This window comes from Amphiura filiformis, chromosome 2, assembly GCF_039555335.1.
Source record: "Amphiura filiformis chromosome 2, Afil_fr2py, whole genome shotgun sequence".
NCBI lineage: Eukaryota > Metazoa > Echinodermata > Ophiuroidea > Amphilepidida > Amphiuridae > Amphiura > Amphiura filiformis.
This window is the reverse complement of record NC_092629.1, coordinates 25667818-25694728: the sequence shown is the minus strand read 5'-3', so window position 1 is coordinate 25694728 and position 26911 is coordinate 25667818. Positions and strand designations below refer to the sequence as shown.

The following is a 26911-nucleotide window of genomic DNA, read 5'->3' as shown; positions in this document are numbered from 1 at the left end:
CTGAAGAAACAGGAGCAATTTTCAATATTACAATACAGCATACCAGCACGACTGCATCAAGTGCAAAACTGTAACCAGGAGCAATTTATTTTATTTTACAATTGCTCCTGGTTCATGCGAATTTTACAAGGACCAGGAGCAATTGGTGGCTTTACGAGGGTAAATTTGCTCCCCGCGCCTGCTTATTTCAAGGCTTGGGGCTCACCACCAATAAAGCATCCCATTATGAAACAAACACTAATCAATTGCAAATCAATGAAAATTTAATATCTGTTTCAATGTATATGGGTAGTGTTTGGATTGTAGATTCTTAGGGGAAACCAAGTTGTTGTGAACCCTTTACAAATACAAATAAAACATTACATTTTCTTCTTTTCAATTTACTTTATTTTCTTTTTCATCAAAATAAAATTTGACAATAATCTCTATGAAGTATGTTGTTGTATAATTATATAAAAGTAACATCGCAACACACATTAGATTATCAAAGTTGAAATGGAAGACATGACCTTAATCTTCGAGTATGAATTTCAAATGGAGCTACGAGGGGTGTTGACGCTTCACCAACCGAAAATGCACTATACGCTGAAAATATGGAGTGCACTTTCAAATTCTCTGTGCACTTTGCTTAAATAATTTCAAATTGTTAATGAAGGGTCCAACATTTGTTATCAACCATTGTTAACTTGTTTTGGAACACCAAAAGTTGTACTTTTAACCAAAAAAATTATACAAAATAATTCTTTACCTGGCGTGGAGGATGTGTGCTGCTGCAGACCAATAGCTAGTTTAATTCTTTGGTTATGCAAATTGTGCTAATCCATTTTAAGTCCACACTCCCTCTGTGGCATGACCGTTTACATGCATGACGACCACTTATCTAGGGCACCCTCAATTTAAGGCCGACTGATTTTATGTATTAGCTATATCTATAAATTTATTTTTGCAGTGAAAAAATTATTTTAAAGACTCAACTCATAATGCCATGAGCATGATGAGTGCAGAGTAATTGTAAATACTACGAATGTAGGTTTACATGTTATTGTATTTGGATTGTAGACAGGTACAGCTTATGTAAAATCAGTAAGCATTAAATTGAGGGTATCCTAGATAAAAGTGGTCATACTAGAATTTAGTATTACTAAACTCCCATGGTGGAAGATTTTTGAAATATCCTCCACAATATCCTCCTCCATATTTCCAAAACTCAGACATTTTATGTTGACACCACAGAGTACTACAGAGCGTGTACCACCAGTCAAAGTCTCCGCCTCATCCGATAATGAGGGCCGATTGTTCCGTGAAATGCGACAGGCGAGACTGCTACGCAATCATCGCGTATTTTCATGGTCTATCGCGTAATCGCGAAAGCACACAAAGCTCTATCGCGAAGGCACGCAGCGCTGGCGTGATTGTTAGACACGGCACGATCGAACAATCGGCCCTCATGAATATGCGAGAACTTACACCATACAATACACGGGGACTTTGACTGGTGGTACTTTCTCTGTTTATCTCTTTCCTCTATGGTTGACACCTATGGTCAACACACAGAGCATAAAAGTGCTGCATTCATCAGTCATCCAGCATATCATCCAACCAGTCTTCTAAATCATCTGACCCTATCTTTGTTTGAGTAACATCCGGCTGACGAGCTGTCTCTATCTCTGATGGCTGTTTGTTTGTTTCTACCTCTACTGACTGACAAGTGTTCTGTTCTACTGATGGTTTTGTTGATTGAGTTGTGGCATCTGTACAAATGACAAATGGATGAATAAAATGACAGGCTGTCTCTACCTTTGATGGCTGTATGATGGGCTGTTTCTACCCTTACTGACTGAATAACACACAAATGAACTCTGTCTATTGTTTCATTATAACCAAACAGAAATAGAAAGACAATTTTTTTTTGTATTTCTGGCTTTTATTAAAGCTCCCTTCCCTTCATATTGACTACACCCTGAAGACAACTTTCAAACGTAAAAAGGTGGGTATCACAGCTGAACAGAAAACACATAACTTTCTCCATGCGGCAGGGCTGTCAACTCTCACGCATTGGCCGTGAGTCTCATGCATTTGGGCACTTTCTCACGCCAAGGTAGTATGATCTCACGCGTAGGTAGTAAATCTCACACAAAAAGCTGGAAAATGAGTAAAATCTCACGCATCGTCATGAATAATTTGTTGCTCCTACCCCCGCTTTTCACATTCCCGAGCGCCGTGGCTCAAATATTCATGGTACAAAATGAACATTGAGTCGGCAAATCCCGCACGCCTCTGTCTCACGCCAAGCAATTCCAAAAGTTGACAGCCCTGCATGCGGGTTTTGACTGCAGACGACATGTTTCAAAATATTTTTACAACTTCACAATTTCAGAATTGCAAATTTTCATGACCATTGACCATATTTGGAATCAGCATGACAAATGCATTACAATGAGTACAAACAAGCCTAGTATTGATTCACTGGTTCTTGAGATAGCTCGTGATATTTTCAGAAAATATCCGGGGGGGGGGGCACTGAAGTGGTGAAGGGGGGTATCAGGCACATCCGTAAATTCACGTAAAAAGGGTATTTTTTTAGACTAGTAACATGAATAGGGTATCAAATTCATGTAAAAGGGTATGTTTTTGGAGCCCTTACGTACTTAAGGAAGTTTTGCCAAGTTAGGGATTTTGTGCTTTCTCCTTCATTCTTGAAAGAAAAGTGTGTCTTCTCCCTACTTCAATGCTACACCCCAAAAGCCATCCTTCAGCTGTCAGGGATGACAGATCCCTACTGGCCCAGCTAGCATACTAAACACGAGGTCCCCGGACAAGGTCACAACCTGGCCAGAACATACAACCTATCAGCATGCGTTATGCCTTTTTCTTGATGGCTTCCAGCCCAAAAAATTTGGTCAAGATCTGAACATGATCAAAAGGAGCAACAATGCAACCACAAACTTCTAGGTTTGTAAACAAGCTGTGTGAATGAACTTTTGACATGTGTGAAATTTTACCGGGGTATTTACAAACACGCCGATTGAATAATTTGGAACTATCAGTGAGTTTCAGGATTTTAGTTGGATTTACCACTAAATCCAGCATGATAATAAATGCTCTAGGATGTTTTAAATGGAGACGAAATTAGGAAATACACCAAGCGAGACTGGCCGTGTTTGTCTTCCAACTTCATAATGTGTGGTTTTCAATCCCCATGGTCGGTCATTTTTTTGCGTTGGACTTGCAGTTCAAAATTCTCTTGAAAGGTTGAGAATTGGGTACATCCCAATCCCCAAAAAATAAATTCTACAATATTTCAATCCAAAGGGTTGGACCTGTGATCCAAAAAGGGGAAATTATTGGCACAAAAATCTTTGGACAGGGCATACTGCATGACCTGTGAGGTAAGCTTGAACATGTTTCTTTGGCGACTCTGGCTTTGCAGAGCCGCCGGCAAATCTTTTACTACCACACACCATAGATCATCTAAAAAAAGCTCCTGAAGGCAGCAACTTCTTATTTAGGGTTAAAAGCACCTGTTTCTGTGTGTTTACTTGTTTAGGGGTAATAATTGCATCAATTACTTGTTTAGGGTTGGGGAAAAGACAACTACTTGTTAAGGGTAGCAAATCGTGCTACTTATACTTGTTTAAGGGTGCAAATTTCAGTCTCAGAAATACTTGTTTAAGGTTCTTGAACAAATTCATCAGGACTGTTCCATAAAACTGTATATTTTTCATATACTAGTCCAGGTAAAACACACTTACGTGCAGACGTTTCGATAGCTATCAGCTATCTTTCTCAATGCTACTGTTGATGTGATGATCGTTGAACAGCTGTTGTTGACACATCAACAGTAGCATTGAGAAAGATAGCTATCGAAACGTCTGCACGTAAGTGTGTTTTACCTGGACTAGTATATGAAAAAATATACAGTTTTATGGAACAGTCCTGATGAATTTGTTCAAGAGTCTTCGGATATTTATGGAAAAACCACCGTGAAACATCTCCGTGACTTAGAAAACTGTGAACGTAAAATCGCCCGTCATCGCAACCATCTTGTGTACACTCTCAGATGCCGCGATCTAAGCCTCACACCGCCTAGCCTCAAACTAAAGTGCCTGATCAACACCAAGAAAGCCAAAGACATTATTTTGCAAGCTCAGCGCAGTCTACTTTGTGAAAGAGTGGGAGTCATAAATAATAAACTGGACAATTTAAAAGGTCAAAATCGGATTTAGAAAAGAAATTAAAGGCCGTAATTCCCGCTGAAATCGAGCTGGACAAAGAAATCTCGCCCCACCTAACGAGAATTCATGAGAACACTTTTTGAGAAAACAAAATGTCGCCATGTACGGAAGCTGCAGAATTTGGCAGAGAGAGACCAAAACAAGAAGTCAAAACACGGCTTGTCTACTGGTGCTTCGGAACCCGACCTCACTGGAACACAGCTTAAAAAGTGGGTAGTTAACCTATCTAAGTATAAATTAAGTCATAATCAGAATAATGTGCTTGCGAAAGGGCTGAATTACGCGGTTTCGCCGACTAATGTATGTAGTGATGAGTTTGTTATTGCCACTGAGTTAGCGTGTAAAAAGCTTACGCACCGAAGCGATTCAACTTAGAGCTAAAGTAGCGAAAAGTGCTCAAATCTTCCAAGCCTCCCAAGTCAAATCTAAGTAAAGACGAGAGACAGGCGGTTAAAGATCTAAAGAAAGAAGATTCCATCATTATTTTGCCTGCCGATAAGGGGAGAGCCACTGTTATTTTAGACAAAGATGAATACAATGAGAAGGTCAACAACTTGCTTGGTGATACAAAAACTTATGAGGAGTTGCCATCAGACCCAACACAGAAATATAAGAGAAAGCTTGTAGCCATTCTTTCTAGACTAAATGAGGATGATAAGATCACGTTTGGAAAATATAAACAGTTATACCCGACTGCGAGAATATTCCCAGGCTGTACTGCACTCCAAAAATCCACAAACCAAATGCACCCCTTAGACCCATAGTGGACTACACATCTACAATTGGCTATGCCACATCGAGATGGCTTGCGGATATCCTAGCCCCTATGGTAGGGAACACAGTGCATCATGTTAAGAATTCAAGTGATCTTGCAGAAGAACTTGTGGATATTCTCATAGACGAAGGGGACATACTTAATTCCCACGACGTAGTCGCGTTATTTACTTGCACTCCCATCAGCAAAGTATTAGAAATAGTGAAGGAAAGAGTCAATAAAGAACGCTGGCTCAAAGACTATAACCAATCGCAAGGTTTCAATCTGACTCGCGGAGGATGTAGTTGAGCTCTTAGACTTTATTTTGTCCACCACGTGCTTTACGTTTTCAGCGGTAAGATTTTTAGACAGTGCTTGAGCGGCGATGGGTAGCCACTAGCCCGGTATCCCCATTAGCAGCCAACATCTACATGGAATACTTAGAGCAAGCAGCCATCATGACAGCCCCATTGAATGTAAGCCCAAGTTTTGGAAAAGATACGCTGACGACATCCTGGAAGTAGTAGCCAAAGACGCAGTTAAGCCGCTTACTGACCATCTCAACCAAGTGGACGATACGCAGTCAATCAAATTCACTTTTGAGGAGGAAGTCGACGGAAAGATACCATTCTTGGATACGCTTATCGCTCGTCAAAAATGGATCCGTGAAGCTCTTAGTCTATCGGAAAGCCACACACACCAACCAGTACCTGAACTTCAAGGCCCACCACCCCTTCACCAAAAACTTGGTGTAGTTCGCACACTGCTTGACAGGAAAGATAAAATTGTCACGGAAGATCAGGATAAGGAAGACGAGGAAAAGATAATTAAAGGTGCTCTAAAACAGTGTGGGTACCCTGACTGGTGTGTGGAAAAAGTCAAGAGTAAAATGGCCACCCCAAGCAAAAAGCTAAGAAATCTAGTAAAGACGACAGTGAAAAATCCAGAGGTTTGGTGACGCTTACCGTATGTAGAAGGGTGTCCGAGCGCGTTGCTAGAATCATGAAATCGTACAACATTCATGCCGCAATGAAACCCCACAGTACATTACGCAATCTACTCGTCCATCCCAAAGATAAACGCGAACCACACAACTCTACCGACGTCATTCACTCAATTCCGTGCAAAAACTGTGACCTTACTTACATAGGTGAATCCGGCAGAAAATTCGTAAACGCTTAAAGACGAACACAGAAATGAGGCAGAGAAAGTTACTACTAACATCTGCACTAGAGCCAACAGGAAAGCATCGCAGTCAACCATCCACAAATCAGCGATAACTGACCATGTTGTGGACAATAATCATGTCATCAATTGGGATGAGGCAAAGATCGTTGGTAAAGAGTGTGATAAATACACAAGATGGATAAAGGAGGTCATCACTATCAGAAAACAAGGCACCACAATGAACCGAGACGAGGGCCAGTACAACCTAAGTCACATCTTTGACGACCTGTTGATGGAGAAATCGTCTGGCAACTCGGTTGCCAAGCAGCAATCAACAACAGCTGTTCAACGATCATCACATCAACAGTAGCATTGAGAAAGATAGCTGATAGCTATCGAAACGTCTGCACGTAAGTGTGTTTTACCTGGATTAGTATATGAAAAAATATACACTTGTTTAAGGTGCTTTTTGAAAGTACACAGACGCGCCTGATACCCCCTCTTGCCACTATAGTGCCCCCGGAAAATATCCCAAAACTTGAACTTTTTTATGTTGAAGCCTATATGGCTAGCATGCAGAGTATTAAAAGCCAGAATATCTGATACCAACCTGCAATATAATCACTGTGATCCTCTTCTTCCTCCCTCTTATCACTCTGACCTTTAACCTTTACAGGATTCTCTAACATCAAGAGAAAGTCTAGTTCATCCTCATCATCATTGGATGGTTTCGTCTCACTTTCTCCTCCATCTGTTTTTGACACTGATGTTTTCACATCAGCAAGCACACTACTTGGTTCAATTTTGTTAACAACTCCCCGTACTGCAGATTTGATATCTTTTTTCAGTGTATCAATGTTTGTTTGTGGATCACTCTTCTCCGATGACAACTTTGATTTCTCATTTGTAATACTTTTCTTTGATTCTTGAGTTCTTTCATCACTAGATGATTTACTTGATGTGTTCACTTGATCTACTGTGATTACATCATCAGTATTATGTAATAATCTCGATGTCGGGTGGTGTCCTTCATGTGGGTAGGAGTTCATTGTGTTGGACATGTCTTTGGCTTTTCTGTCCAATATCTCCAATACATCGTCCTATAGTTTGAACAAGGTAAATACATTATTAGGGATTAGTACAAAGAGAGCAGAGGAAATGTCTGAGGAATACACCCAATGTGTCTACAATACACACACACCCCCACCCCTATTTGCGGAATACACCAAAATGTGTCAGGAATACACCCTAATGTCCCAAATATCTGAGGAATGCACCCAAATGTCTGAGTTATGCACCAAACAAAATATCTGAGGAATGCACCCAAATGCTGCTACAACTAACATTGTAGTTTACAACATCATTCATTGTATGCTTTGAGATGCAATCTTGATTGCTTTCAAATGTACATGTTGTGCCCAAGAATTAGAAACAATAATTAAAAGGCCTATATCTCAATCTCATATTAAACATGTTTGCAAAGGTGTTATGTGCAAGTACCGTATTTGTTCCCATACCCCAATAAGCGCCCACCCAGGGTATTTTCAATTTGCTAAAGGGTACCATTAATGTTGAAGTGACTGATAGACATTGATACAGTGAAATAGCTTGCGGATTTGAAGGCCTGTGTAAATTTGCAATACATTTACTGCATCAGAAAAGCTACTAGAACGTCTCAGGACCCTATTATAACGTATGTAAATGTGTCTCTAATAAAGGCCCTTATGAAAAAATGAGTCAGATGTCGGGATATTGATTTTGAGATACAATCAACAATAGTATTCAACTTTCTTTGTATTTTACTGCTCTGAGTCACACTATAAGGGCCATATCGCTGGAACCATAAGTCTAATTATGATGGGAATTTCAGCAAAATAAAGCTCTGGGAATGGCTCATATAATGAGATTGAAAACTGAATTTTGATTTTGGTCGACATCAGACTCATTTTGCTGGATCGCATCACATATGTGACACGATCAAGGGGAATGAGTCGGATGTCGCCAATATTGATTTGGAGATATTGGCAAAGAAAGTGTTAAAATTCTTTTGTTTTATATTGTTTTCAGCAATTGATAAATTGATGTAACTTTGCAAAGAAAGGTTGTATCAACATAGGGTTTTCAGTTTCTGAAAGCTCTAAATGTCCTCTTTAGAAATGTAAAACTCATTTTCGACCAGGGTCGACATGTGACTCATTCCCCTTGATCATGTCACATATGGGTTTCAACTGGAATAGTCCAATTACTGAATACTGACCTCAAATAAGCACCTCGATATCCCCAGCCTCTCTGGGAGTGGAATAGTACTGATATGACGAGCCAATGCATTTACATCCACAGAAAGAAACTTGATACCAGCCTGTGGAAAAATAAGTGTTAAAGACAATTACGCCTCAGTATTGTGGGCTAATAGAAAATTAATCAACAGAACACTTGTCCCTTGTATTTAAAATTCTTGCACTCCTTTGACACGTCACATCTCAGGAAATAGTTTTAAAACACCAAATGTCTTGGGATTATTAAGACCCAAATGACTAAAGAATACACCCAAATCTTAAAGTAACTAACTGCAAAATACTAGTACACGAACATGTTTGTGCAATGATCCTGAATATATGAAGATAAGAGGAAGACATTTTGGCGAAAATCAGATCTTTTTTTTTCAAAATACCGGTACCAAGTCGGGAATAAAAGAAAATCGCATTTGTTTTCAAATCACTCGTTTTTTTGGCTAACCAAATGACAGATGAATAATATTCCAGAAAGTCCAAGGAATCAAGGATTTTCAAGCAAATATCAGAGGTATAACAGTAATAACACCCAAACTGTTTGAGGAATACACCCAAATTGGACAACTGGGATAAGTGATGTTATGCTGCAAATCATGATAAATGGGCTGTTTTATGAAACAGTAATGGCTACCCGTCGTGCAGCTGTAGAGTGGAAAGCGATAATTCTTGTTCGGCACAGGTCTGTCATTTCAATGGGGATTTCTGAGAGCAGATCAACACAGGTTTTCGGCTCAACTCGATAATAAAAACAGCACAGAAATGGTACTTTTTCTGCTTTTGGAGGGATAAATTGTGTCCAATGTGTGGTGAATGTCACCATTTTCCTACATGTACCTCACTGGATTGTGTGCCTTCTTCTTCCCAACTCTGCTCATCTCGCAAACGGAACTGTGCTTCAGCATGACCTATAAAATTAAAAAAAAAAAAAATGTTTAAATGCATTTATTATGTTTCTTTCTGCATTTCTTTACTCTGCTTATACAAATCAGGAATCAGCGGTTAATTTCTTATTTAATTAATAATAAAAAAATTTTAACAAAATTTGGATTTATAAAGCGCCTTTCTCCAGATCTTAGAGGACTCAAAGCGCTGTAATTTTGATGCAATGGTGAATCATCACAATCAGATCGCATCAACTAGGTTGCTGCCGAACAGCGCTCACCTATCCGTATTTAGATTGTAACATCCACCAATTATCTGTGCAGCTCCCCAAATTCCATTGGGTGAAGGAAGTTTTTGCTAACCAAACAACTAATCACCGATTTTTGCGATACAGGAGGAAACCGGAGATCCCGCAGAAAACCTGCGAGAGCGAGCATGGAATCGGGATAAACCAAGTGCACATGAGTCCTTGGGCCGCGCCGGCGCTTGAACCCGGAACCTCAGTGACAGTGCAAAGCGAGGACTTACCGCTATGTTAACTCGCACTCCTTTCAAAAATATTCCGCCTGCTGGTATAAAGAACACTTTCAAGATATCTTCAAGGGCAGTTTATAAGCAAGTTTCTTTATCAAAATTATTTTACTACCAAACTTGTATCGTGTGTGTGAATCAAAACAAATAGTGTTTATTTCTTCTTCAACGTGGGTAACTCATTGATTCAGTGGATCTAATGGGCGCCATCAGATTACCTGATAATAATACCTGTTGTGCGCCAGGTTGATGAGGCAACCTGTTTTACTTACCCGTTTCACTAAGTAGCCTGTTGAATTCCACCCCTCTGGAGGTAATGGTCTCTCCTCATCATCATCCGGTAATCCCTCATATCGGTCCCAATTGCTTTCTATCTTACGCCTTGAAAATGATGATGTGAACTCCTGCAAGGAAACAACAAAACACATTGTGATTAGGAGCTATATACTGCCTCCTTTTCACCCCTCCGGAGGTAATAGTCTCTCCCTTGTTTACCAGGTATGGCTCACACATACTCTCTCATCTCAGACTAAGTATTGAAAATAATGATGCAAACTCCTGCAAGGAAACAACATTATTAATACATTGTGATTAGGAGTTACACTGCCTCCTTTTCACCCTCTGGAGTCTGGAGGTATACAATGTAGTCTCTCCCTGGCCTTGTTATCGAACCACAGACCCCTCGCTCAACTCTCCCTAATGGTCCAGCGCCTTAGACCACCAGGCCACCTCGCCTTCCAAAAATTTCATTTGACAAAACAATAATATGTGCCCATCCACCACAAACTGGTCGTAAAGTCGGCATTTTCCATTTTGAGATACAATCAAAAACAGTATTATATGGATTTCTATGTAAAGTATATTCTTAAACACTTGAGAATGTTCCTGCAATCTTATTGGTTCTTACCCAGCTTTACCCGTGTGATAGGCCCTATGACACGATATCACACGGGTCCGCACGTGTGCGTCGACGCGATACGCGTACTCGCTATTTGGACCAATCGGAGGTGCACAGCAACAACGGGACTGATCGACTTTAAGCCCTAGGTAATTCCTTGCAAAATGTAGGATTTAATTTGATTAAAATGTGTATGATATTTTTATTTGAATTGAAGTGTTTAAGAATGAGAATATTGTTTTTAGCTGCTGTCATGCATCTATCATCTCATATAACACGGGCGACATCATTATTTTTCGCCTCGTTGTTTTACTTAAAAAATAATCATGTCGCCCGTGTTATATGAGACGATAGATGCACTCCAGCGGCTAAAAACAATACCTTTATTCTCTAATTAGGAATTTGACCTTTGATGAACCATAACTTCACTTCAAGATGTCCGATGAAGCTGGTTGAGGTGTCATTTTGAAGCTGAAAGTGCATTCATTCAATATCTGCAATAAACTGAAAATGATCCAGAGTCGACTTTACTACCACTTCGTGGTCGATGATCACATATATTTTTTTTTAAATCCAAAAAAATTAGTTATGGTCATGTGTCTTATGGTGGGACCACAAAATACCTGGTATGCTACATTTTTCTCTCCCTTTCTGATTTAACTTGTTGTCACAAAGTTATTCTTGGTCCAATTGCATCAAGTTTGGGCTCATTATACAGCTTCATTATTCTAATTTTCAAATATGTTTCACAATTTGGAATTTGAATTCGTTTAATTAGCGAAAAATATTAAAATGTTAACGAAGATAAACCTGGTGGATAAGTGGTATAGAGGATAAGTGGTAGAGGAGCATGTACAATCTCTATGGCAAATGCTTTGAAGACATGATATCTTTTTGAATTTTAATTATATCATTGTCAAATTGTGTGCTATACATGCAAATCATACCTCAAATGAAAGCTTGTTTATTCATTATTCATATTCAGCTGTTAATTTCATCTAATCATGTTTACAAGTATTCACTGAGAACTGCAAGTCACAAGAACCACAATTTTTTACTATTCACTTACAAAAAAAAAAAAAAATTTTCAGTCACAACATGCGTTTTGGCTTTCAATTGTTGTATCTTGAGAATTATACACCCTAAGATAGGAAAATTATACATTTTTGGAAAGCTTTTTACCCCAGGAATCTAAATATGCAGTTAAAATAAATGTAGGATACACTCTAAAGAAAATATTTTCAAAAATGTAATCAACATTTTGTGCATGAAGTTATGTATATTTTCACACCCTGTATCGCCACTTTGGTCAATCATAACATAGCAAAAGTATACATTTTATTAAAGCTCACAGTGTCGCCTGCCACAAAATTAGTTTGAGGTATTCCATATCAGTAGCAAATGAAGTAAATAATCAATTTACTAGTAAAATTAAATTTTTTCATGATATCACCCTATATATTTTCTTACGCACCCTGTATACCAACTTCAAATTTGCATATTTGGATACCTTGGAACATAAGCTTTCCAAAAATGTATAGTTTTGCTGGTGTGAGATGTATAGTTTTATAGTAAGAATTCCAATTGAATGAACGCAGCTTTCAACAGCTGCACTCGATCCAACCGCGATCTTATATCGCGTATTTCAAACTACAACGCGAACGCACGACCTTGGATACAATGCTAACCAATCATGAGTGCGCTGGCATGGTTGATTCACTTTCGCATTTCACGCTTTTGATACAGTCGCACACGCTGGCGTCGCGCGTACATCACGCAGTGTACGCAAAAACTCGTCACGCTATTAAAAGCTGCGTTCATTCAATTGGAATTCCCACTATAGTCATGTATCAATTTTAGTGAAAAGGAAGACAAATGATCAAAATCAGTGCTTGTAAGTTGTAACGCAAATGTGCCCCACCAAAACACCATATAAGACACATGACCTTCTGTATTTTTCGGGCATTTAGTCATGCGAAGGACTAATAACTCTCTATTTTGGCAACAGGTCCTTTTATTGTCACTACTGTACCTTTATGACTTTTTCTTCATGTGTACCACTATTCTGTTCAGCTTTATGAGCAGCAACGTCAGTGACAGTCGTGCCTGTCGAATTCGGCAACCCATCTTTGCCGGTTTTGTTATCGACTCGTTGTCTGTTTCCTTTTTCTCCAGTTGCCGATTCTTTCTTAATACCGTGTTTCTTCTTATACTGTGCACTACGTTTCTTCTTATGTTGATCAGGTTTCATGATTGGTATTTCACCCTATTTGGCGCAAATGAGACTCAAAGTTTGATAGATAAGCTTAAATCTCGTCTACCCGATCGGTAGCACTTTACCTGACTTTACGGCACCACCAGAGAGTTGATATTCTTGAGAGGGCACTCTATTCACGTGGTTTCTTTTCCAACGCTAAAAGATCACGAATTTTGGTGGTTTGCAAATAAAAAGTGTCCGCACTATCGATTGATTACGTAACTGTTATGAATAATTTATTAGGTTTTTCAATGCAATCGCCTCGACCCATTAATACATATTATCTGTATTATCAAAGTACTTGGAATAGCAATCCGGTGAGTTCACTGAACTACGCCCTAATAGGCCTACTGATGGCGTTTTAATGGCGTTTAATGGCGCTAATCCTCTCCATACACAGATGAACAAATACAATAGATGAAGGTCAACACGTATGACCTCCTATGTGACATGTTATATGTGATGTACAAAAACCTGAATATCATAAAGATCAGTAGCCTATTCGTTTGTGCATATGAACTGCACATTTACGTTGCTAGATATTACTCATTTATATATAATGACAAATATTGGTATTATGACAATACGGTATATACATTGTATATAAAACGACTAATAGATCCTACTATCATGGCGTCAGGTCAATGTTCATCATACCCCGTATGTTTCTTAAAATTCATTCATATTTGAGACAAATTGCTATGCCAATTTTATTGGTGCACAAGTAGATCCGTGTTTTTTTAATTTTCATTTCCTTTTAATGAAAGAATTAAGGTTTTCCACTGCACGGTGGCCACAAGGGTGATACTAATTTTAATGCTATATTTTCAAAACGAATACGTGCTCCCGGTTGGCTCTATAGCGATTTCACAGAAAAGGTATTTCTAGCAAAATGCAGCGTCGGACTCTAGCTGAGAGCGTAGCCTAAGTCATTCCGGACTCCAAAAAGGGCTCTCCATACACAAATGAACAAACACAAAGGAGGGTAGTCTCCTCCGTGACCGGCTTGATTTCGATGGAGCGGAACCAAATTGGCTGCGGAGGAGACGGGTCATTTTTCCATGCAAATTTTTCAGTGTCAGCCGCCTGGCACCACGTACAGCAGGTCATGAATATTAATGAGGTTCTGTAAGCATTGCCCGTAAATTCTGATCTGCCAAAAAAACGTTGACAACGTAAAGAAAGCAGCAAGTTTAAAAAGCCCCCACCTCGGCTCACTTTTTGAAACTTGGTCCCATTTTGAATATCAACAGCAAATCGGTGTTTTTAACGTTTAAACAATAGCATCATTGCCATTAACATACCTACTTGTTATTCGTTTTGATCATGAAATAATTATTATAAAACAAAACATATAGGATAGGCCTATTGGCCAAGAACAACATAATAACCTTTCTGATCGTTCCAGAATGCTAACAACTTTAATATCGCATCGGCACATTAAAGATACATAACACTTCTGGTAATGTTTTAAGTTGATAATTATGACAAAGTTTAAATCAGTATCTTTTACAAATGGGACCAAGTTTCAAAAAGTGAGCCGAGGTGGGGCTTTTTAAACTTGCTGCTTTCTTTACGTTGTCAACGTTTTTTTGGTAGATTTCTTTTCTTTTTATGAATGAAGCCGAGTAGCTCCAAGCTTGAAAAGTCATCCGGTTAGGGAGCGATCGTTATTTATGGCAGGGGGGAATGGGTAAATTTAGGGGGGAACACGAATTTTTTTTGTGGTCTTGAGGGGGGAACCTGAAATTTTTAGTTGAACCAGGAGGGGATTGTTAAATTTTAAATGGAGAAAATTGGGAAAACAAGGGGAACGTGAATTTTTTTATGGACGGACGCGAGGGGGAACGCGAAATTTTTGTCGATATTTTTTGCCAAAACACCCATTCCCCCCCCTGTCGTAAATAACGATCGGTCCCTTACGAAGTACTCCATAAGACGAATAAAGCGAAAATTAGAAGTTTGAATAATATTATCCTTGATTTATGACAATAAAAAATACGAGTATATGTAGCTATATGTATGTGGTTCTTTGTAGCACTGGGGCAATCTAGTTGGATATCCAAATTTCGCCGTTTGTGGTTCTTTGTAGCCCTGCAGGCCAGGGCCACAGCAAGGTTGAAAAATGTGGGGCGGCCATCACAAATGTGGGGCGGTCAAAATACAAATATACGCCAATATTGAAATAAAGATATAAAGAAAAACATAACAAATTTCTCAAAAGTGGGGCGGCCATGGCATCCCTGGCCGCCCTGCTTGCTACGGCCCTGCTGCAGGCAATCTAGTTGGATATATCTATTGAGCGGCGGTTGTTGGCGGTCTTTCTCGGCTCGTGGTATTCCTTTATTCTTCAAGCCATGTCCTCTATCGGGGCTAATTTATTGTTTAAGCTTGTTGGATATCCGTATTTCGCGGTGTGTGGTTCTTTGTAGCCCTGCGGGGCAATATAGTTGGATATCTCTATTGAGGTGGTTGTTGGAGGTCTTTCGCGGTTCGTGGTTATAATTTTCCTTATCCTTCAAGCCTTGCTCTCTATTGAGGGCTAATTTATAGTTAAAACTTGTTGGACATCCATATTTCGCGGTGTGTGGTTCTTTATAGCCCTGCGGGGCAATCTAGTTGGATATTTCTATTGAGCGGCAGTTGTTGGCAGTTGGCGGTTTGTGGTTTTAATTTTCAAGATTTGTGGTTCCTGAGTCCTGCGGGGCAATCTAGCTAGATATCCAAGTTTCGCGGTTTGTGGTTCTTTCTAGTTGGATATCCCTATTGAGCGGCGGTTGTCGGTGGTCTTTTGAGATTTGATTTTCCCTTTAATTTCGGGCCGCCCTCTCCTCTACATCCCGAGGATGCTTTTCAATAATTTAAATTATACGGTGTCAATAATTACTATTACTTGGTATGATAACTTATCTTACCATGTTGACTTATATTGTTTGTTAAGGCAACTTTCGCGGTTCGTGGTTATAATTTCCCTAATCCTTCAAGCTTTGCCCTCTATCTGGGCTAATTTATACTTAAAACTTGTTGGACATCCATATTTCGCGGTTTATGGTTCTTTATAGCCCTTGCAATCTAGTTGATATCCAAATTTCGCGGTTTGTGGTTCTTTGTAGCCCTGCGGGGCAATATAGTTGAATATTTCTATTAAGCGGCAGTTGTTGGCGGTTTTTCGCGGTTTGTGGTTTTAATTTGCAGGATATCCATATTTCAAGATTTGTGGTTCCTGAGTCCTGCGGGGCAATCTAGCTGGATATCCAAATTTCGCGGTTTGTGGTTCTTTGTAGCCCTGCGGGGCATTCTAGTTGGATATCCCTATTGAGCGGTGGTTGTCGGCGGTCTTTTGAGATTTAATTTTCCCTTTAATTTCGGGCCGCCCCCTCCTCTACATCCCGAGGATGCTTTTCAATAATTTAAATTATACGGTGTCAAAAATTACTATTCCTTGGTATGATAATTTATCTTACCATGTTGACTTATATTGTTTGTTAAGTCAACTGGACGTGACAAAATATCCTGCTATGTAGACATTAATTTGTTGCTAAATTGACTTGGCATAATAATATATTTCGGGAAGACGACATCCATTTTTGGTATGTAGACTTAGCATGATAATTTATCTTGCCATGTTGACTTGTTTGTTCAGTTGTCTTGGCGAGATATTTTATATCGTCATGTTGACATAATGCTGATAATAAGTCGACATGGCAAGATAATTATCTTGTCAAGTTGTGTCACATAGACGCTTCCGTACTATATATGCTTGATAAATGTTATTTGGATATTTTTTTTCCTGCTGGCCTTCCATACTAGCGGAACAATTTTCCACACCTACAGAGTGTTTGTAATCAACCTACCGGGACGGTATGACAATTGTCATGTTCTACGATAGCTGAAGATGACAGAGAGTCAGGTTTCTTAAAGGAGGATTTCGTGATCCTAGCATCCTCTTTTTATGACATTTTTCAGTAGATATCCACTAAAAAAGCTTATTTCCAAAATTTCAGTTGATTCCGATTTTGCGTTTGCGAGTTATGCATGATCATGTGTATTACACTGCTCCATAGACAATGAGTTGTAATTTCGTTCTGGTGCACCAGAACGAAATTCAAATTTGGCGATATTTTTGCTAAACGAATTAATTTGCAAGAAATATTTGGTATAAACATTATGTAGCCAGAGGTATCCAGTGGTGTAAAAATCTCAACTTTTTTGGGAAAAGTGGGGGGGTGAGGCTGTGGATCACGAAATGCCCCTTTAATCGATTCAACAACCATTCATACATATCACAATCATCATTGTCCTATTATCATGCGAATTTGCCCGTGGTAGGACAAAATATATTTAAATGAGAATAACAATGAGTAACGTCGTATTGCATACCTATAATACCTGATCTGTTATCCTTGATTAAGGAGAATAAATTGTGTAATAAAACATTGGAAAAAAAATCAGTTGGTTACCGGGTTTCGAACTCGGGATAGCGTATCTGGAGTCAAGCGCACTAACCATTAGGCCACGGACCTCTGCTGTAAATTACTGTGTCGAAATACAGCATTTATTATATAAATGGATGCGTCGTCCGATAAGAACAAAAGAATTGTGAAAAACTTGATTTTTTGGCGAATGGGGCTCAGAATTTGTATGTAGGGTATCCAGGAAACTGCTTGGGTATATTTGGAAGTGAATCTGAAAAAGTAGTGTGAAGGTGATAACCAGGTAGACCTGTATAGCAGTGTCCAAAAATTCTGGATCAGTATGATTTGCAACTAATTTTCGCTATGAAATACCGCGTGAAATGGAAGCAAAAATATTTGTTTATTACGAACAATGATTGACTGTAGGATTGGTGGCCCTTTTGGAATTAATGAGTTGTCACGATATTACACCTGGGACTGTAAATAACATTTAGCATGGTTATACATTTTGTACCCAGCGAAAAATAACATCGAACAATAGTGTTTTAATGTTACGTGTAAATATAGTCTCGCGGGAGCATCTGTTATTAGTCTTCTTTATCAGTCTTTTTTTTTAAAACTTGCTGGTCACGGCTACCGAGTGACTCTAATATAAAATTGGATGGTTTGAACCCAATACACAAATTTATTGGTTGAGCTATGAGTTTTAAAATATTGGACGAGACGAAGTCGAGTCAAATATTTTTAAAGTCATAGCGAGACCAATAAATTTTGTATTGGTTGAAAAAACCATCCAATTTTATCATTATTATGTTTTCAGAATCTTTTCTTGGTCAAAAACATGATTTTCGGTCAAAATTAGATTTTTGGTCAAAATTGTGATTTTTGGTCAAATATGTGATTTTTGGTCAAAAATGTGATTTTGTTCAAAAATGAGCAAGTCAAAAATGAGTTTTGGTCAAAAGTGAGTTTTGGTCAAAAAATTGTAGAAAACAACATTTTAGGGGAAAAAGCGAGCCTATCCAACACAGTCCAAGTTTTGAGTCCAAGTGTTGATTATATTGGACTCTTCAACTCTGTACAAAGTATAGGAAGGAAGATTCTGAGAACATAATAATAGACAAAATCAGTCGAAACTGGCTGGGTATATTGGGTAATTGAGTTTGAATTTCGCGCTGCGATCAATTCCATGCGCAAATGCTTGCTACTACATGTACATTATGTCATGGACTGAATAAAATACTTGTTTGTGACATTCCCTATTCTTGATTCATTTTAAGGGATCTGGAATGAGCGTTTTAGCGTTTCGACAGTATTTTTTCGGTATTTTTTCCCGTATTTTTTGTGGGACATGAGAGCACATCAGACATATCGAATTGCATTCTGAATACGAAGAATGTCTTTCTGATATCAAATAATTTCCATTTTTTGAAATTCACGATATAATATACAAATTTTATTATGACAAATTATTAAAAGTGGATATTTTTCACATTTTTGATATATAACAGTCCTCGAAGTAAATTTGATAAATCTAATGATATATTTTTAAAGTGTATGTAGCTGGGAGGAAAAGCCGACGATCAATTGAAAATTTTGACCTCTCATATTGAAGATATGGATTTTTTTTTTCCAAAAAGACCTAATTTTTTTTGGTGTTTTGGGAAAAACTCCATATCTTCAATACGAAAGGTCAAAATTTTCAATTGATTGTCGGCTTTTCATCCCACCTACATGTATACACTTTAAGTATAAATCATGAAATCATCAGATTTATAAAGTTTACTTCGAGTACTGTTAAATATCAAAAATATCAATTTTTAATCATTTGCCATAAAATGTGTATTACATTTCGAATTTCAAAAAATCAAAATTATTTGATATCAGAAGGATTCTTCGTATTCAGAATGCAACTTCGATGTCTGATGTGCTCCAATGTCCCACAATAAATACTGTCCAAACGTTCATACCCCATCCCTTAAAATATCTGATTTAGCACCCCTTTTCCTTGTTTTTTTTTTGGTCACACATGCGTACAGACCATTTATGTGAGTGCTCCCGGCCAGCAATCCAATTAAAATCCAATCTAATTAAAGTTAGGGCCAGATTCACCATAGGGCCAGATGGGCCCAGGCCCAGGGCCCCAAAATTTAGGGGCCCCCCAAAATTGCCCTGTGCAGTGTGCATCTTCCATTTTAGCCCCAATACACCATGTTTTGGGCCAAAATTGGGCTATATAGCAAAATTGAGCTTCATTTTAGGCCAAAATATTCTAAAATTCAAATTTTTCCGCGCGCTTCACGCGCAAATGTCTAAGTAAAATTTAAAAAAATGGCCATTTGAGTGCACATGCCTTCCTCACGGTGCGTTGAGGGCCTCCAAATTTTGGTCTGGCCCAGAGCCCCCCAAAAGGTAAATCCGACCTTATCAAGCCTGTCCTCGTAGACAGGATTTTGGTGTGAGGGTCTGAGGGGCAAGCCAAATTTTCGGGAGAAGTGACCCCCCCCCCACAGGGGTGCAAATTGTGCGGGAGCCGGGGAGCACCGCTCCTAGGAAATGACAGTCAAAATTGAGGAAATGATGCCTTGAGAAGAAAAAAAAAAGAGGAAAAAAAGTGGAAGGGAGAAGAAAAAAAAAGAATAGAGGAAGAAGAAAAAGAGGAAAGAAGAAAAGGAGGCGGCCGAGGAGTGAGGTAGAAGATGACAATGAGGGAAACATATCTCAGCACAGATGACAAGTTAATGTGCGGGATGTGAGGCAGTGAAGCTACTGAATGGAAGAGAGGAAATCTCAAGACACTGGTTGTGCAAAATTGTGAGGAAAAGAGGAAGATGTTGGTGTTAGGATATATGGGTAACAATGCAAATTTGAGAGTAGAGTAGGTATTCAATGTATTTAATTTAATAGGAAAAACGAGTTGGGTGAAGGTAGGTGGAAATAGTACATATATCTGAGGAAATTTGTACAGAAGCAACATGTTATGGAAAAAGTCATATAAAGGAACTTGAATTCAGTGTATCAATACTAAGAAATCAGAAGTGCCAATGAGGAAAGGACGACCTGGACTGAAGAGTGGTGACAATCACAAAACACAATTTTACCATGACGTTGTTAACAAGTCTATCAAACTATATAATTTTCCTCAATAAAGCCCGTTCTTCGAAGGCTTTAGAGTTTCTCTAAATAATATGCTATGTTTCGAAGTGCAGAATAAAGCTATAGTATTTCTGGAATGATTGAGGCCCCGGGGATTGAGGAAATCTTGAGCCTACAGCCTTGCTCCTGAGGAAGAAATCACAATTTGCGCATCCCCCAAAAAAAAAAAAAAAAAATAATAATATTACAACATCATATTCCAGCTGCATGTGTAAGTTTATTTTTCCAAGCTATTCCAGCTGGTTATTAAATAATTTATACAACACACGCAATAATATAATAATTATTAAAATCTCATTCATTATTAAAAGTTTCTTGCTATTTATCGTGTTTATATTCAATTGCTTGTAATTATCCTGTACAAATTATTAATTAATAAAACACCTCATATTACATTCATTACTCTTTATTTCATTAATACAGTATTTACTCCCGTTTCCAGAGATATGTACAGAACTATTTATTTTTTATAATTGAAAAAAAAACTTTGTTTGCCAGATGAAACAAAGCTGAATATAATTATCCTAATCTTTTGGTTCGATCTAATTTGGAATAATTCCACATTCAAGCAATTTTTAAAACACAAGCTAAAAACCGTATTTTACACGATTCTTATACGATGTAGGCCTATCTGTTCTTGTATTGGGTAGGTCTGAAACCTCCCTCATTGTTTTTGACAATGTGGTTATTTACTTCTACATTGTTCTTGGGAATTCTGTATGGTATTTACATAGTGAGTTAGGTTATACTAGGCCTATTAGTACGGGGCCAAACGTCACAAAAACGCCTCCCGTAGGCATTTCATGTTTATTTTCTTTTTAAACGGAAAGTAATCTATACACGGGACAATGAATCATAAAAACCAGAGATACCAATTTTCAGACGAGGTTAAAGGGGCATGATGGTGCCGGTGGCCGAGTTAAAGTCTCTAGACTCGCCAACAAAACAAATTATTCAAAAAGGTCAAAAAAAAATGTGCTGTATTAATTTTGTTGTCCTAGTTCATTTTGATATTTGCCAACTTGGCCAGCGAGTCAGTAGTGAAATCATTGTGCGTTTTTATTTGTACACGCACAAAGTTTAACGACTCCGCATAGCCGGGCGACAACCCGTTGACTTCACTGACTTGCCATGAGATGAAAAATAATTACGTTTAGGACTTCATCGATCCTTTGTTTTGGTTCCTAACATATCCTGAGATAACAAGTTATTCATTCTAAACAGCAGTTTCCCTGAATTTGAAAACCCCACTGGGTGTAGGTGACAGATTCTTGTTCAAGTCAACTTGATAAAACCGAAACCTAGATTTGGACCCGAAGAAAGACACTCCCGGACATCCTTCCGTCACGAGTCGAACCAGGGGCCTTCTTCGTCTGATCAGTCTTACAGTGTCCATGGTGATGTTCATGTTGAAACTCACGTCTAGATATCGCAATTTTGGATTGCTAAGGCCCACGTATTGCAAAGCCTGGTCGTCGACCCGGAAGCACTGCCGAAGGATAAGCGAGGTCATCTTCTTGCAATGGCTCGCCAGGACTACCACGCCGTTGCCGCGGATTTCATAACACCTCGTCAGGACGACGATTTCTAGTTGTGTACAACCGAAGGCGATCGATTCAAGACCTTTATCGGTGACATACCAGCAATCGGTAAGATCGAGCCGCTTCAGACGTGGCAACCCTTGCCCGATCGACTTCAACCCATTATCTTGTACAAAACACTGCTTGGCTAAGAGTGTCTCTAGATTTGGGCAGTTTGATGTGATTGTTGCCATGCTTGTATTGGTGGAATGGCTATAACTAATGTCTAAGTAGGTCAGGTCTGTGCAGCCTCTGGTCAAGCGATCCAAATCCATATCCAATAGCGGATTAAGCTTCACCAGATCGCGCGACCAGCCTACAGAGAGATGTCGAAGCGACGCAAAGTACCGGCTAATCGCCGTTAGCTTGTGCGGATCCTTGCGAATCCCGAGACAGTTGCTCATGTTAACATGCTGCAAGGTTCTTCCGAGACATTGAAAAAGCTGCTGCACACCAGCGCAGGTTATCAGCGGGCATCTGCTGAAATCGATCCACTGTAGAGCGGTAGTGTGGTTCCCGATTACTCTGAGAGCGGCGTTGGTGAGTTGCTTACACCCGCTGATGTTCAGTTTCACTAAATTGCCGATATTGGACACCAATCTAAACAAGTTGTAGTCATTCACGTCTTCACAATCCGATACATCCAGAGACGACAATGTATTCCTGGAGACGTCCAATATCACCTGAAGGGTGTTGAACGAGAACAGAGCGTAGGGAGGTATGCGGAGATGACGGTGAGGATAGAGGGAGACGTCGTCAGTGATGGCACGCAGGCGACGACAGGTGTGCTTCAGATTCACGAAAGTCTCGCCCAGCGGGTTGACAAAGCTGACGATGCGCAGGAGGATCTCGTCTGGTAGGTCCACCAGATTGACCGTGCCATCACGTGATGTACGGCGATAAATGTAATCTGGAAAGGAATGAGTGAAATGTTACAATCAGTTTTATCTGCGTCTCCTGGCTTTATTACAGCAGGAGATGTCAATATTTTATAGAAAATTGTGCAATGTGCATGATACAAATTAAATTCAGAATTAAGGGGAGAGCGTGGCCAAATAGTTAGGATAGGCCTACTTGCCTTTAGTGCATGAGGTCCGGGTTTAATTCCCGGCGGTTGAGATTTGCTGGGATATTGACTTGGGGAAAAATGTCTGAAATTAATTGGCAACCTATATAGATTAAATTCAGACTTCTGCTCTCCCCCATGGTTCATTTAGAATTGGGTAAATGATCATGAAAGTACCCCGCGTCCTTCGGAGGGGACGTTAAGCCGTCGGTCCTGTGTACAGAAAGCCACACATGTACATGTCTCTAGCAGCCAATTTCAAAAAGAGTAGGCTATTATAGTGTTAACCCCTGGCTGTTCCCAACCCGTCCTGGAGATCAAAATGGGCCCCCCAATGAAAACAAGCGTCAATAGAGGGTTTGGTTATCCACGGTTGTCAATAAATCAAATCAAATCAAATCAAAAAGCATGGTGGACACTATATATTAGATTAACAATTTTGGATTATTGTTAACATTAGTTAATGGTAAACGTTAGGTCTCGTATCATTTTTAGACCTATAACAACCATTTCAGTCTTCCAACTTATCCAATCGGTTAATCACCTTGGTTCCCATCCAGAATATGTCTTTATACTTTTATTGGTCAACCGTCTCTATCAAATAAATTTTATCACAATATGCGCGAATTTTGCCACTTTTTTTTTTGGCATCGATAACCACATTATATGAGACAACTCTTAAAAGAGTAAACTAAAAGAGTGAGCATTATGAACTCCAAAAAGAGTGAACATCACTCTAAAAGAATGAAATGTTCACTCCAAAAGAGTAAAATGCACTCTAAAAGAGTACATTTCACTCCAAGAGTGAAATGTCCATTCTTTGAAGTATACGATAATAACGGGACACTCTTTTTGGAAGTGGACCTTTATGGCTCCTTGAAGAATGAAAATGTCACTCTTTTTGGATTGACATCCACTATTTTTTGGAGTGTGTAAATACTCTTTCTTTTGGTAAGAGTCTGAAATAGATGTATTCTCTTTCAATTAATGTGCACCATATTGGTTTCGCGACCTACTTTTATGAAGCAGTTCCAAAAGATCTTCTTCTGAAGGACTGATGACGTCACGTGAGTTTCCAAAGTCAATCAGGCTTGAACTAGCGGCATCAAGTGTCGAGACTTTTCGTAAATCTTCGTTGTTTTTCGGCTTGAGTGCAAAAGATTGTGTCTTCCTGAGACTCCTCGGGAATTTTCGCATCCATTTAGAAAGAGGCTATGGAAGAAGGAGAAAAACAATAATTCTGTAGGTCTACTTTGCGACGTTTATACGCTGGAACGTGTGCCTAAAATGGACGAAATCTCGTTGTTGAAGGTCGCTATGTTTGCTATTGCATTCTCGGAGCTTGAATGTGTTAACCTCCTAAAAACTCCTGGAAGAGTTTGTACTGGAGGTGTCGGCGGGTGTGGGCTATTTGATCAAAGGGTCTTAAAGCGCCTACTATAAAGCGTAGAAGGTAAACGCAATGTTGCCTTGCGGCGAATTGCGTCATAAATAACTTTTGTATGTATGTATGTATGTATGTATGAAGGTTAAAACAACTTTTTGAAAACATGTGAAAACAGCTATTCTGCAAAGAAGTTTTTGTCTCAAAGAACAACAATTTAAAAATGATCGGAAAAGCAAAAAACATACCTTCATACAATCAGCATCACTTCCGTCACATAAAAAGATGATCAGATGAGAGGCAAAGAATGTGTGAAATGAGGGATTTTTTAAAAGAAAAATACATCGTGTTTTTAGAGAAATCATCTTGAATAAATACAAAATTGCGTCATGCAGTAAAATACTGTCAAACGCGCTTAAAAATGCTTGATACGCGAGCGTAAATCACCGTCAAAACGAGCGTACATCAAGCGCTCGTGCTACGCGAAAGTTTTGGAGTTTGTATCACCGGTTTAGTATTCAGCTCTTTTTACGGCAAAAATTGCGATAAAAACGTGGATTTTGGAACAAAATAAAGCTTGTTCGACGAAATAAAAGGTATGTTGTATAGCTAAGAACATGTTTAACCTTGTTGTGAAAGTTTAATTTGGTAAAATCGTAATTTTAACCTTATATAACTCGGATGGTAGGGCCTATAAAAGAAAAGATCGCCCTTCCCATTATATCTTTAAATCAACCCATGCTGCTCTGTGTTGAACACGTTCTACATCTTTCTTTAATGGTGTATGGATCCCATCCTAGAATTTCAGTAAATATTACAACTTACCATTGTTTTAGAATCTAATTTTGCCCGCCTCATGCATGCAAGATTACGTCCGATTATGCACCGGCGATGGGATCACGTTGTTTTGTGTTCGATAAAAGCGCCAAAAGTCCGTGAGAATTGCGTACACGTACTGTGCGTCTATGCATTTACGCGCTTTTAGCGCAATGACGCTGCGCACTGTATCTGTGCCAATGCTCGGTGATCCGTGCTCATTAGTGCGCACCAATGGTGCGCACGACTTTTTAAATGAATCTTGCCGTAACGTTGCTCAATTAGGGACCGATTGTTATTTACGGCAGGGGGGGAATGGGTGTTTTGGCAAAAATGTCGACAAAAATTTCGCGTTCCCCCCTCGAGTCCGCTCAAAATTTTCGCGTTCCCCTTGTTTTCCCAATTTTCTCCATTTAAAATTTAACAATCCCCCTCCTGGTTCAACTAAAATTTCAGGTTCCCCCTCAAGACCACAAAAAATTTCGCGTTCCCCCCTAAATTTACCCATTCCCCCCCCCTGCCATAAATAACGATCGCTCCCTTAGACATAGGCCTTTGAATTGTTCTCAAATACGTCGGAACTCGGATATTGATTTTGAGATATAGCCAAGCAAAGATAATATTTCCGTTTGTTTCTTGTTTTGGAAACTCTTTAATTGATTTTCTTGACCCCCCCTTCCGAACAGCCCCTTACGTAAAAAGATTTCGTCAAATGAGTGGTCTAATTTGGCAAATTAAAAAATTCGTCATTGCATATCGTCGGCAAAGTGCAACACTATCGTAAGTGCAGTATAATGCAATGGCTGCCATTTGCAACATTTCAATAAATGTACTTAGGCCTACTTTTAAACCAATAACACTAGAAAAGACACCTAACTACATGTAAAGGTGATATCTTGGGGCTAGCTAAGTGGCCATCAGGAAAGTATACATGTACAGAACATAAACACTTTACAATGAGCATGATGAGGGGATTGTGCTGCAAACAATTGGTGTTTTACAAAAGGCACCTATTACATTCTACTGCACTTACAATAGTGTAGCACTCTGCCGACGATATGAAACTGTTGAAATGTGCTTGGGATGCCGAGGAAACAATTTATAGCATTTCAAATTAATTTTCATCATTGCAAATATTTTCACGACTTATAATTATTCATTTTGTAATGACGGATTACTGAATGGGGGACCTACTTTGTAAAATGACAAATTAATGAATGACAAATATGCAGCATGACAAATTTTGTGAGTGAATTTGTTTACTCTTTTTGAAGAGTGAATTTCACTCTAAAAGGAGTGGTCACTCATACGGCTCAAAGGAAGATTTAGAGAGTAGGCTATCTATTTAACAGCTATATTCTGCATATAGCATGAATTCAACCGCTATCTACTGCAGATAACATGAATTCAACAACTATCTACTGCAGATAGCATGAATTCAGCAGCTATCTACTGCAGATAGCATGGATTTAACAGCTA

At 39.0% G+C, this 26911-nt stretch overlaps 2 protein-coding genes across 2 annotated transcripts; both read right to left on the bottom strand.

The window, feature by feature from the left end:
- Window positions 1-236: 236 nt before the first annotated feature.
- Window positions 237-13009, bottom strand: LOC140171370 (uncharacterized). The gene is made up of 6 exons (XM_072194614.1): window positions 12791-13009; window positions 10133-10264; window positions 9287-9352; window positions 8414-8515; window positions 6767-7256; window positions 237-1751 (listed from the first exon to the last, which is right to left on the bottom strand). Exons 1-6 carry the CDS (start codon window positions 13007-13009, stop codon window positions 1576-1578), a joined length of 1185 nt encoding a protein of 394 aa, XP_072050715.1. The 3' UTR covers window positions 237-1575.
- Window positions 13010-21679: 8670 nt separating this feature from the next.
- On the bottom strand, window positions 21680-24429 carry LOC140171358 (uncharacterized). Its single transcript, XM_072194603.1, has 2 exons — window positions 24249-24429; window positions 21680-23076 (listed from the first exon to the last, which is right to left on the bottom strand). The coding sequence occupies exons 1-2, from the start codon at window positions 24427-24429 to the stop codon at window positions 21803-21805; spliced, it is 1455 nt and encodes a 484-aa protein (XP_072050704.1). The 3' UTR covers window positions 21680-21802.
- Window positions 24430-26911: the final 2482 nt, after the last annotated feature.

Excerpts from the sequence above, each read along its gene's own strand:
- LOC140171370 (XM_072194614.1), bottom strand. The coding sequence starts at position 13,009 with ATGAAACCTGATCAACATAAGAAGAAACGTAGTGCACAGTATAAGAAG. Across the intron at positions 9,353-10,132 it reads CAGGCTACTTAGTGAAACGG|GTCATGCTGAAGCACAGTTC; the intron begins GTAAGTAAAACA and ends TTAATTTTATAG. Across the intron at positions 7,257-8,413 it reads TATCGAGGTGCTTATTTGAG|GACGATGTATTGGAGATATT; the intron begins GTCAGTATTCAG and ends TTCAAACTATAG.
- LOC140171358 (XM_072194603.1), bottom strand. The coding sequence starts at position 24,429 with ATGCGAAAATTCCCGAGGAGTCTCAGGAAGACACAATCTTTTGCACTC. Across the intron at positions 23,077-24,248 it reads TTTGGAACTGCTTCATAAAA|ATTACATTTATCGCCGTACA; the intron begins GTAGGTCGCGAA and ends ATTCCTTTCCAG.